This window comes from Antrostomus carolinensis, unplaced genomic scaffold, assembly GCF_000700745.2.
Source record: "Antrostomus carolinensis isolate BGI_N321 unplaced genomic scaffold, ASM70074v2 scaffold49102, whole genome shotgun sequence".
In the NCBI taxonomy this organism is placed as follows: Eukaryota; Metazoa; Chordata; class Aves; order Caprimulgiformes; family Caprimulgidae; genus Antrostomus; species Antrostomus carolinensis.
Genome location: NW_010301120.1, coordinates 6,059 through 19,505, shown reverse-complemented (window position 1 = coordinate 19,505; position 13,447 = coordinate 6,059). Strand labels below are relative to the sequence as shown.

At 36.2% G+C, this 13,447-nt stretch overlaps 1 protein-coding gene across 1 annotated transcript in view; it reads left to right on the top strand.

The window, feature by feature from the left end:
- Positions 1 to 3,810: 3,810 nt before the first annotated feature.
- LOC104521362 (E3 ubiquitin-protein ligase UBR2-like) overlaps positions 3,811 to 13,447 on the top strand; it is a gene marked incomplete at both ends in the record, with an annotated part of 14,799 nt that continues 5,162 nt past the window's right edge. Inside the window, 5 exons of the mRNA XM_029083851.1 lie at positions 3,811 to 4,070; positions 6,826 to 6,904; positions 8,434 to 8,547; positions 11,440 to 11,567; positions 12,561 to 12,699. Coding sequence (XP_028939684.1) covers positions 3,811 to 4,070; positions 6,826 to 6,904; positions 8,434 to 8,547; positions 11,440 to 11,567; positions 12,561 to 12,699 — 720 coding nt within the window. The remainder of the gene's footprint in view (positions 4,071 to 6,825; positions 6,905 to 8,433; positions 8,548 to 11,439; positions 11,568 to 12,560; positions 12,700 to 13,447) is intronic.

Sequence of the window (13,447 nt, the reverse complement as noted above, 5' to 3'; positions counted from 1 at the left end):
TGCTTCCTCGGCTTCTCCAGGCAACTGAGAAGTTCGGTTCTCCTGCCCAGTTTGCTGCCTTTTCACATCTCCCTTCCAGCAGCCGTACGGCGGCGTGAGCAGGTCCCCCTCCCCCCAGTGCCTTCGGTGGGTGTCTGACCCCGCATGTGCTTTGCAGTGCTGAAATTTCGTTATGGGGTTCTTCCTTCCACCCCCAGTATTTCAGATGCGGTTCTGGCAAAAACTTACAGTAGTTAAGCTTAGGACTATTAGAATGGGACGCTTGTAGAAGAAATGTTAGTAAAACCAATGTAATATTTGAAGTAGTTACTCTTGTTTATATACTCTTCCTGCTTGCATGAATAGTTAAAAGGGAAAAGGAGTGAAGTCGTGAGGGTGAAGTTTTGCGATAAACTTTTGGTTCTGATGTAGGTGAAATTTTATAGATACTTGTGCACTTGAGGAACTGCATAGTTACGTTAAAATACTGGGACTGCTCATGTGCATGTCTGTCGGATAAGACCTTGGAGATCTGTCTGTGTGCATTTCAATGAGAATTACACTGGCTACTTTCCCCAGGAAAATAAAAGGCAATGTTATAATTCAGATTATCCTCAGATTACAGTGGTGTGTCTACAGTGCAGAGAAAGGTATGGGTAGATGGGCAAATGTGCATAGATAGCTCTATCCTAACTCGTTTAGTTCCAGGATTAGTCTTCCATCCCCTCAAAAGAAAACCAAATAATTCCATCAGACACTTCACACAGTAGCTCTTACAGAGCTCAGACTTCCTTGTCCTTGTTTGTGTGAGTAGCAGATGGTTTTGTTGGGTCACACTGTAGTTAAGCCAGAGGCAGTGGTGCACTAAGTAGAACACGTTTAGGAACTTGCTGTGGGTACAAGTGCCAGCTTAAACTTAGTCAGTTCTTCTCCATTTTTTTATTCTCTGCGGTCACCAGCACAAGCTACAGTTCTGAGATCTGTCGCTCTCGAATCTACAATATGCTAGCAGCTAAATGCTGCTGTCACTGCCTGGTTATATAAGTAAACAACATGTACTTGGGTTTTAGCATTGTTTTTCTCCCTCCTTTGCTGATAGCCCAATATTAACAAAACAAATGCCAGCCCAAAGCAATAGCTGCAATATTTTAGACTTCAATTTCTCATTGCAACAACTTAATGATAAACTTCTAAAGAAGAATAATCAAAGTAATAAATTATATTTAACAGAACATGAGCCTATGTAGCAAAAAATTGTGTCGCTAAGAAAAACATAAATTGTACCTTTTAGCTTTCAAAACAGTAAACTCACTTGTTTTGTGGCTTATTTGTACTACATGTTTTGTTTGCCTAGTATCTCTTACTCGGCTGTGGATTTAATAAAAGCCCTGATGGACTATTAAGTATTTACTTACATAAAATGTTATTTGATCAATGCTTTCCACCCCCAGGGCAGTCAAAAATTGCTGCAGGAGAGTAAGTCTGAGAGGGGAAGAACTGAAGAGGAATACAGTTCTCTTTTTAATAAAAACCTCTCTCAGGAGAGAAGAACGTTAGGTTTTCTTACATGTGACTTCAGGATAGAAGATAAACAAATACTAACTGAAAACTTGCCTAAATACAAAATATTTTCATTAAAGAACAAAGTGCCTCCGAGGTAGTCATTTAGAAAGCCAGCGTAACATATGTATGCATATGTATATATTTCTGGTAACAGTTTTACATGCACAACAGTATTTTGAGTTGCCTTCCTAGTAGTTCTTGGAGTAACATTTGTTTCCTTATCCTAGTAGCCTGTACTTCCTTCTGATACTCTTTCAGCCAGGATCTGATTTTCAAAAATGTATGTGTGGTTATACGTATAGAACTGACTCCACAAAGAGATGTGATGACGTTCAGTGTTGCCACACCTAGCTTTCAGGCAACTACTCCCAGAGTTTTTGGGATGGGAAAGCCATTTACTCGAGGAACAAGAATTTTCTCTGGCTGGGTATTTGTCTGAGCTTGTAATGTAGCTAACGTGCACTGTGTATTTTCTAGATAGAAATTAGTAATGTACTTCTGAATTAAAAGGCTAAAATTAAAGCTATTTTGCTGAGAAAAATGCAAACGTAATAACTAGTATATGCCCTAGAAAATAATCTAAAAATGGTCTTACTAAACAGAAATCATGGAAGAAATTAAGTCAGTTTCACTGTGACTGGGTCAATTCCTGGTGGTAGTAGGAGCACATTTGGCACAAATGATGACAGGAGAAGAAAAGATTAATGAGCTAGGAAAAAAACCAAATCAAATTCTTAGTAATGAAAACTTGACTTTTTTCCCCCTGTATTCTCTGAATCCTGGTGGGAATGGTGAGATTATCTGTAAACTTCTGGATTGTTGCGTACGGCTTTTTGGCAGCCTTTTTCTCACAGACTTTCTTGGAAAAAATCTGGGCTTTTGACTGTCAAAGTTAGATCAAGACAGAAAGATTTAGTAGATTGATTATGATTTTGAGAAGTCAAACTTAAGGAAAAAGAAGTGAGGAAAGCATAGTGTTCTACTAAGACCTGTACTGACAAATAAAGGTTTTTTTAATATGAAGTTCTGGTTTAGAAAACATGGTTTATTAAATGAAAATACTGCAATATATTTTTTTAAAAAGGCAAAAATACAGTTATTCTTAAATGTCACAAATGGTCTGCTGACTATATGTCTGTATCCTGAAGAACTTACAACTGTGTTGTTTCAAACATAAACTTTCTTAAGAGTAAGTCATAAATAATTCAGAGTAAATCAAGCTGTAGCATTTGATTACCAAACCCATTTATTTTGGTATAATTAATTCTCGGTTTTCATGTACACTTTTAGGTTGATTCTGAAGTTGCCAGGGGGTATCTGGTTGTCATAATTACAATGAGAAATGGTGTGCTAAGGCTGTTTATGTAACACAGGATTTAATCAGTGCACACTTGCAGGATGTGCTTGCTCCCATTTGTTTATGGTAAAAACCTTGCAGCCTTCATTTACAGTTTAAACCTTTATAAAATTGTAATCCACAAGGCAGAAACAAAACAAATGTTGTCCTAAAGGATTTTTTTTTACTCTGTACGTTGCATGCAAGGGAAGAATACCTAGAAAGAGCGGTGAGTTTTTCAGTGGCTTATGGCAGGGACCGTAGTTTGATGGCTTTTAAAAGCTCTGTCAACAGTGGTTTTTACAGTTGATTGACTAAGAGAATTCACAGATCTAGCATCACACTTGAAATAGTAATTCAGATAAGTTATTTTGGTGGTAGGAAAACTAAAACCCCCTCACTTCCATGGGTAATTTGTTGAAATTAAGTAAGAGAGGGACTGTTACCTAATGCTGTGCTTGCCATTCTCCTTGTACTTTTTGCCTTTGCCTGTTCCTTGCCAACTCCAGGCTTCCGCTGCTGCTCTGTGTCCCCAGCTGGCAGCAACGGTCTGCACTCCAAAACAAAAATGCAACCAGCACAGTGTGGGCCTTAACTTAAAACTCACTGCTAATATTGGGACATTTTACTGCTCATGCATCCCAGAGGAACATTTTTAAGAATTTAGACTCATAAATCTTGTGGTTTTCAAAATAATTTTGTATGTCAAAAGGATAAAATGTGCAAGAAGGGAAACAAATTGTTCCTTTCCTTAATGCCTGTCTTCTGTGATCGTCTAGATTTAGCACTTAAACTAGAAAGCCATGCTTTCTTTTTGCAATGCCATTTTAGATTTTTGATTTAGAAATAAAAAATTAATCTTGATGGATAGAACTATGCTTGGTATTTTTATTAATGAATGATTTGTGTTCTCTTTCCTTTTAATTTAAAAGAAATGGCTGCAAGCAAATGACCTTCAGAAAGAAGTATACCAGCATCTGGCCTATTATGTACCAAAAATTTACTGCAGGGGTCCTAACCCTGCTCCACAAAGAGAAGACATGCTGGCACAACACATTTTGCTGGGACCAATGGAATGGTATCTTTGTGGTGAAGATCCTGCATTTGGTTTTCCAAAGCTTGAGCAAGCGAACAAACCTTCCCATCTTTGTGGCCGTGTTTTTAAAGTGGGAGAACCTACATATTCTTGCAGGTAGTTCAACTTAATATTGTGAAGTATCTATAGTTTGTGAAATAATGGAACATTTTTCAATAAGAATGTACTGTCCTAATGAAAAGTTAATACCTCAAATGTATTTTTACAATGTTTCATGACAGGTGGGACCAGGGGAAAATTGTCACAGTACAGGTTTGTAAATGGAAAAATATTTATTAGTATAAAGTGGAGTGTTCTTTGTACAAAAGAAATGCAAGATTAAGAAAGTGATGAGGGGTGAACTGTCTGTGTGATTTAAGGGCATTGATCAGGAGTAAGTGGGCAGGTGTTTGTGCATGTAATTGAAGTGTTTAATACCAGCTGTTAGTGTTGATCCTGTATTTTAGACTTCATTCTGTGACCTGTTAAACCAATCTATTGGATGCTAAAACAGGTGTAACCTCCATTTGGTGGGGTGACTGGGGGAGGAAATGTCTGTCTTATTTGGAGGGTTTATTTTTCTGAGTTTGCATTCCCGTCATTTACAAGGAGAGAATGATTGTAGAAGAATTTTACTCTCTACTGCTCTCCTTTTCTAGAAACATGATACCTTATTGGCCTTATTCCCTGAAGTTCTGATTCAAGGTGGCCTTGAGATACTTAACTCAGCAAGCTGCCTCTTCTGCATTTCTGTTTCAATGATCAGTTAGAATTGGTAGTTTTGGAAATGTTTTGAGACCTCTTATCTTGAGATGGGTGAGATTAAACTGGTGGGTACTTTAGATCCTTTCAACCACTAAGAAAACTGTATTTCCTCTCAGGTGTTCTTAAGTTCTTCCTTCACACCTGTGAAAAAGTTAAGAGATCTGAGTAGAAAATTAGAGATTGGGAGGCTGAGGACTGTCAGAGGCTACAAAAAGAGTTTCCACAGTTTCTTTAGTACGTTTTAATGAATTCTGGTCCCAAACAACTAAAAAACCCAAACCTCAGAACTGGTGTTTTAATTCAATTGAAATTGCATTGCAGCCTAGAAGTAATATGTTAATGATCAAATGCTCTTCATAAGGCCTAACTGAAACTGTGGAGTTCTATTAGTTTCTTCTCAACACTTGTTTTTCAAGACCAACAATTCAAAATGTAAAGTATCTCCTGGAGAATACTGTCAGGTATGATGAAAACATGCAATAATGCAGTCCATCGGTGTAGAATTTAGAGAATGAGTGAATGTACTGTTCATACTCAGGGTCTTTGTTTCAGCAGAAAAATGATTTAAATACAACAATATAATCATAATATTATTCAGGTTAGAAAGGATGTCTTGGTAGGCCATCTTCTCTGATTCTCTGCTCAAGTCAGGGTCAGCAGTGAATACAGAATACTTTTGCTGTTGCTGCTATCGAGATGAAGTCTCACCTTCTTTCAATTAAGTACTGAACATAGATGTAAAACTGTTAATGTTTCCTATTGTGTGTTAATAATGTATTTGACTAATTTGCTTTGTTAATGAAGAATAATGAGAGTTTTAATTTAAACTTTTGTGGGATACAGAAAATTATTGTTTTCTGAGTCCATGAAATACATTAAAAACAGTGGCTTTTCTGTCCAGTTGTGAAGCTTACATGTCTGCCTCTGGTTTAGATATAAGCACCCTTATTTGTTTGAGAAATTACTTGGCAAATGGTTCTGAGTTTGTAAGTATATTTGCCACAAGTTTAGGGCTCTGAGGAATCAATATTATGTTGCAGTAAGTGTTTTTAATTTTTTTAATAATTTAAAAAATTGCCATGAACATAGATGATTCTAAAACAGAGGAGCTTTGGGTAAATTTGATGGCTTCTGTGGAGAAAACAAATGTGAAAATGGTACTTTATGCATAGTAAGTCATGGTTGCCTGATTATCTTTCAGTGATTACCTGATTTAATTTATTTGGTGAAATGAAATTAAGAGAATTCTTGATAATAACATTTCATAGGATGTCTGTTGTTTTCTTTTGAACAAAGTTGTTTCTCTAAATTCTTGTTTTAATAATAACCACCATAAGACACATTCACTTGGTAGTTATTTCTACATTGCAAAACCTGACTCCCTTAATCTTGAGATGCCTTGTAGTCAGTTGCATTACATAGGTTCATGTATTTTCAGTGTTTCTTAGGGAGACAATTAAATGTAAAGTATAATTGTCTCATTCATTTGTTTAGCCCCTTTTGCTAGAAATACTACTTCTATCTAATATAGCAGTGCTCAGATACAGGACCTTATTAAAGTCTCTGTTCCCCTGGTTGAGGAAATTTTCTTGGACCTCTTCAGTGAGCTTGTAGGGCTCAACTTAGAAGCAGAGGTTTGATCTAATCTGTTGTGTGCTTTCTTACTGGGATTCAGTGAAAAACATGTCTTTTCTGATTGCTGGAGATTGTTAATGCTTGTGTTCTCTACTCAAGAGAACTTGCTTGGGTTTATACTGTTCGTCTGTACTGTCTTCTGTAACTCATCTGCTTACTTGCTTGTGTACTTGTCTCACCTCTTTAAGACAATGGCTTTATCACCCAAGGATACGTGCTACCCAGACAATATTTTAAACCCTCTTCTGTTACAAGAACAGATTTTTTTTCTCCTCAATCTGTTTCCCCCTCCTTGGAAGCCATCACTTTCCTCTTTCAGAATAATATACACATTAGTTGGAAGGTTCATATTGGTGATATTTGAAAATTACTTGTTGTAAAATATGTAATTAAAGGCAAAAACATTGGTTTAATGCTCCTTCCCCCCACTTTTTTCTTTTTTTCTTTTTTTTTTTTTTTTTTCTTCCTTCAGAGACTGTGCAGTTGACCCAACTTGTGTGTTATGCATGGAGTGCTTTCTTGGAAGTATTCACAGAGAACACCGATACAGGGTTAGTGATACTGCTGGAATGTCTGATGTAGTCATTAATGATTTTGTCTCTGCATGAAACTCCTTGTTTAAAACTTAAGAATGTATACATAATTTCATATATATAATTTCAAAATGTTGGATGTACACAAAGTTTGGAATTACATCTGTAATGAACTTACAAGAACTTTAGTGTTTTGATCTGAGTGTACGTTCTGAAAGTTAACACTTTAACAACAGTTAAGCTTAGAAATGTAAGTATGTTATTTTTAATGTGTGCCCTGTAGTGCCCTACAGTATTAGCTTTTTGACTTACTTTCACCTTGATGTTTGACTATTTTAAAGACATATTGAAAAACCTTAAAGAAACCACTTTTAAATAAAACTTATTTAAATATCTGAATTGTTATAAAATTCTGTACAATAGCAGGATTTTTGTTTGGTTTTTTAATATAAAGTTAAAATAGCAAACTAAAACTGTAAATGCTGTTTATTTTTGTAATCTACTGCTCTTAGTAGTACAAGTTAGTTCAAACAACCCTGCAAACAAAACCAAGACGGTCTTGGCGTGCTTTTAAACTAGGAAGCTAAGTGAAAACTACCAGTGTAGCCTTTTTGTAAATCTGTTTTTGACGATACTGCACTGCTGTTAATTTAAATCAGATCACTGCATGGTTACACTGAGCACTAGGGTTTAGGAAAAAAAAAAAAAACAAAACCCAAACACAACTACTTGCCCCAAGAAACCCAATCCAATTTGCTGATATCAGCATATTTCTTGTATGTAGGTTTTTAGTTTGCAAGCTTAGTGAATTAACAAGTCTAGATGACATCCAAAAGTGTAAGCAAATGTTGTTTCAAATGTCTGTCTAATTTTGTTGATCCTGTAGGATGTACCTGTATGGCAAAAAATAGATGAAAGAAGAATTCTTCTATCAATCAGTTAATAGTTGTGGTTCAAAAAGAGTATTATTACACTTATTAATTTGAGATGATCTTAGCTTTAAAATCAATTTTATTAAAACAGTGTAAATGTATCATTACAGTTTTCAGATACTTTTTTCTATGCTTACTAGAACTTATGTGGACAATTTGTAAGTTTTGTCTGTAAACTCTTGTTACTGTAAACAGCACATCTTTTACTCACTGAGTAATAGTTCTCTGTGAAATTATTTAAGCTTTGTTCAGACTGAAAATGTGGGAATCTTAAATAGTACAGATGGCATTGCAAGTAATAGATTTAGAAAAACTGAAAACCAGAAAAAAACCCACAGCCTTCAGGGGGGGTTTTGAAACTTTTGTTGGCATTTTTTTGTTGTGGTTTTTTTTTAAATTGAATTTTCTTTTGACGTGGGCATAATGATGAAGGTGATAAGCTTTCAGCCATCATAGAAACAACACAGTTCCACTGTGCTTTTTTGGCAGAGTACTGGTTAAAGCTATCAGATGGTGTGATTGTGCTTTTGTAGTTTAGCTGTGGTACTGATTTCTTAATGTGCATATGTGTATATGCATATTCACATGAGCTGTTTTGTTTTTAAATAATTTTAGATGACAACATCAGGTGGAGGAGGTTTCTGTGACTGTGGTGATACAGAAGCTTGGAAAGAAGGTCCTTACTGTCAAAAGCATGAACTTAACACTTCAGAGACAGCAGAAGAGGAGGTAGTAACAGTTGAGGCATCATATTTCAAAACATTAACTGTGTATATATTTTTGTATATATATAACTCATTCATATGAGATTATTTTTAGTCTTGTATACCATGCGTGAGAGATGGGAGAGAAATGTAATAACAATATTTGAACCACATAATGTATTAGACAAAATTAATGTGTTGGCTAACTTACGGAGTTTAGAATGACATTTTCTACTCGAAGGCTTTATTTTGTATGTTATTGGTTGCTTCTGCAGCTTTAGTTCTGTTTCTTTGTTTTTCTGTCTTATTCTGAAAGGTGAAAGGAGTCTACCGCGTGGGGAAAAAAAAAATCTGTATGTAATCATGTGCATGAAGAAGCCAAATTAATCTATCTGTGCAACATATGTTCCTATTCTTACCAACGTAAAGTGCACAGTTTTTTAAAATCTAAATAACTTGCTGTTACAGGAAAGCCATAATGGAGATATAAGGTAGAGGTCTATAAAAGCTTGTTTGGTATGGAGAAGGTAAATAGAGAACATATCTTCACCATTTCTTACAGCATAATGACTTGGACATATGAAATGCAAAAAACATGCTACTTAGAGTATTAATTCAAGCTGTTGGACTAACTGTTACAAAACACTGTTGTTCTTAAAAGTTTATACATGTTCAAAAGGAAATTTACCATGTTTGTGGAGGGAAAAAATTATCAAAGGCATTTAAAAATTGCAGATACCATCTTTAATGTGGGAAGTATTAGTGTCTTAAGTTACTGAAGACCAGAGGAGTGTTCTGTCCTTTTCTTATACTCTTCCTTTAGTATCTGTTATTACATCTCAGGAATGGGAGTGACTAGTTGGGCTTCTGGTCTAGCTGCTCATGTCTATTATGTAATATAATTTCAGTGACATTTTTTAGAATGGAAAATATAAGGCAAAATTACTTTTTGGTAGTAATTTTGCTGATCTGATAGTTTAAGTGAAGCAACTGTAGCTGTATTTGCAGTGACAGTGGTCCTTCTAAAATCTGTTACCACTATCTCAACACCAAGATTCTAGCACTGCTGTATGGACTCCCCACTTGATCTATATGCCACTTTACATCAGTGGGCAGCCTTAGGAAACTATTGTTCTGAAATCTTGGGTGGACTGTCACTCTGTCCAAAGATACTGACACAGTCAGTGTGAGTGACAGAAAAATTAAGGTGCTGGGCAGGCTTTGTGTTTCTACCCTGTGAGTGATGGGGATTGAGATCTCTTATGTTACGCAATGTTGTGTTCAGGTGGAGCAAGGATCATTTGTTGAGCACTATTGGAACCTGTTTTCTGCCTTGCCCTGCTACATGTCTTTGTTGAATGGGGAATGTTGGACATCTGGGAATGGAGGCAGTGTTGCTGCTTAAGATTTGCCTTTGCTTTTGGTAACTGATAGTTCTTCATACCCTAGATAAGTTTTAAATGAAGAAAAAAAAAAAAAAAAAAAAAAGGCAGAGAAATGGCAGTTATTAACACTCCTGTAAAGCTTACAAATATTCCAAAAGAATCTTGGGATGGGTGGGTGAATAAACTTCACTAGTACAGGTGAATTGCTGACTATCAAACGCATCGTGTAGATAATTCAGACTTAAGTTCTGAAAAGATTATTGTGGCCTTTTTTTGTACAACATAAGCTGTAATGAAACACAGAATTTGGTATTAGGTAATCCTAAAATAGAAATTGGGCTACTGTTAAATACTTTAATGGGCTAACAATTACACATACTTCAAAATATCAAATGATGAATTGAGTCAGTGACCCAATGTATAGTACATATCTAGGTGACCTGCAGGGCATGCAGTGTTCTCTTTCCAGTTTTTTAGAAGAGGCACTGGTTGTTCTGAACATTAAAAATTTGAAATAGTAGAAGAAGAATCCTTTCAGAGAAGAGGTTTTTAATGTTTTCTGTTCACACACAAATCCCTTGAAATGAATTGGAAGGAAATGACAGTGGTACCTGTACTACCTGATTGAGAATTGGCAGTGGTTCTCATTTGCTGCTCCAAAAAGTGGTCCCTTTGACTTTGCAGACTGAGGCAGCACTGCTCTTCCTCCCTGTCCTCATTTCAGTTCCCCTACCTGCAGCAGCAGCCATTCTGCTCTGGCAGAGAGAGGAGAAGGAGTTTGTAGTGGCACAGTGGCTGCAGATGTCAAATGGAGGGCACCCAGGAGAGTGCAGAGTGGACACAAGTGGGTGCATGGTCCAGGTACAGAAGGGGAACAGCTATCTGTGAGCAAGACGGAGACATGGGCAGGTTGTTACTAAATACCTACTTACATTTAAGCATTTATTTATTTATATGCCACAGCATGTAAGAGACATGCATCATAAATCATGATCCCAGTGTGCTGGATGTTGTATGAGCTTGGATAGATAAGGCTTCTGCCTCTAAACGCATGCTACGTATAAAACAAGGCAATAGATTCAGAGATGTTTGTATTCTGCAGTTTACTAATATTGGTAAGTGGAACAAAAGATACAGTGATTTCAAATTATCTTTTTGAAGGCTTAATGGAAAAAGCACATTTTAATGCAGCTGGGGTTAAAAGTTCTTCAGAAGAACTATCTTGGAAGGTATGTGTAAGTGGGAACCATGAAAGTGCAAATGCAGAACTGTGAGAATTTGAGTGGGTAATCAGAGGCAAGTTAACTTTTAGATATTGAATGTTAGATTACTGCTTTGGTCACTGTCAGTGAAGAACTGGAAAAAGAAAACAGGGTGGTTATTGACTCTATTCCTTTCAAATGTAAAGTCACTTAAATAAAGACATCATTAAAGATGCTTACATCACCTTTGACAAAGAGAGGTGCAGGTTTGGCAATTTCAGTTTTGAATGTAATTTCATTTCTCAATTGCTATTTACATTTATTTTCCAGGATCCTCTTGTGCAGTTACCAGAAGATATGGTAGCAAGAGCTTACAATATTTTTGCCATCACATTTAAATATGCAGTAGATATATTAACATGGGAAAAGGAAAATGAATTGCCTGGCCTAGAAATGATGTAAGTATAGCATTTGTCTTCTGCCTTTTAAAGGCTTGCAGATATTTACAATAGAAAATGCAAATTCTGATTTTAAGTACGTTTTCTGCCTTTCCTAAAGTTGTTGGGAATATTTTGTAGACAATAGACTAAAATAATTTTAATATTTTTTTTCATATTTTTTACTTTTGTGATTATACAGCCCATTTCTCTCTGTAGCATTGAAGAAACAATGTTTTCTTAATCTTGAAAAGGAAGTATTAGTAAAATACCGTAGAAGAAGTGGCAGGTTAACTTCTTATGATCAGAGTTACTGAAATTCTGATGGCAAAAGTATTTTGTACTTTTGGTGATCCACTTACTACAAATTTTGAAGCATTACGGGCTGTTTAAGTGTATTGTAGCATCATAGTGGTCATGTATTCATCTGTGACAGCTTGGTAGTATCTCCTTTTACTTTGTGTTGTGTGAGTAAGAATGCTATGTAAATAAATGATGGAAATCAAAAGATTGCGCTGAATCTATGTAAGCTTAAGTGTTGGTTTTGAGGTTTGTGGAGTTTGGGTTTTTCAAGAGATTGCCAAGTTTTTGTTGTCTGTTGGACCTTTATGCAGTATTGGGGAAACGTGACAAAATAAAGCCAAGATCAGTGAAATCTCCAAGAAGTTTTGGGGGGATATATTGAGCTCGGCTGCATTGGAAGGAAATGTGTTTTCCTTAGTAGGAAACTATCAACAAATTATAATCAACAAGTGTTCAAAAATAATACTCAGACTTAAGTATTTTCTTAGGATTTGTTTTCCTTTTGGGCTTCATTCTGCAGGAAAGATGCACATTCCTATAGAAGTTAGGGATGGTCAGTCCTTTTCAAATAAATTTTTGAGATATGTTCCAGTATAGCAAAAGAAGCCCAGGCTCGGGTTGTCTGCTTGGTGGAACACTTTGTTGAATGAAAAAGTTGATTTCTTAAATTACATTACTTTGAATTATATAAATTCATTCCTTGCTTTGAAGGGAGAAGAGTGACACTTACTACTGCATGCTGTTTAATGACGAAGTCCATACCTATGAACAAGTTATTTATACTCTGCAGAAGGCTGTCAACTGCACGCAGAAGGAAGCTATTGGTTTTGCAACAACAGTAGATAGAGATGTAAGTAAATTAATTGCTAGAACTTATAATTATATTTACCTTAATGTTTATTTTATGACTGCACTTACTTCAGTTTGTTTTCTGAGAGTGTAGTTAATGTGATTGAGTCCTGTGTGTCAGGCCACCCTAAAATATCTTAACTCATTGGCCAATCCAAACTAGACTTAGTATTGAATATATGTAACTGTATTCCAGTAAGTCTTGTGAGTGTAGACAGCAGTGTGTCTCCTGCTCCTCTGTCAAAGACAGGCAGCAGCTTTTGCTCACCCCTTCCTGTACTCTAGGGAGCTGACATTGAAGGAGCCCCTACATGGGCTCCAGGCATGGGAAATGCTTCTCAGAGTAACACCTGTCAACTGTGAAGGATAAAACCTGTGACTGGCTGCTTTTGTTCCAGTGCTCGTGGAACTATTTGTGGTTTATTTTTTAATTTAATTTTCTTTTTCATAATTGACAGATGATAATGGCAAGAAGAGGTAAAGAATTTCATACAGCATTTAGAAAGAACAATGAGTTCAGTATCGCTACATACTGAATGCAACTGTAATTAGTATGTTGCTCTCCAGAAGCACTCTGCCAGCTGTGTTTGTGTTCTGGCTTGTGTGCACTTTTCTAGAAAGGGAAACTTTCTAGGGACCATTGCATCTTGTTATTTGTGCCTTGAACCTGTAAGCAGTTGCTGTGAAAATGACTGTGCTTTTATTTTGTTTTGCTGGCTTGTGCTTTTTTTTTGGGGGGGGAGTAGAGG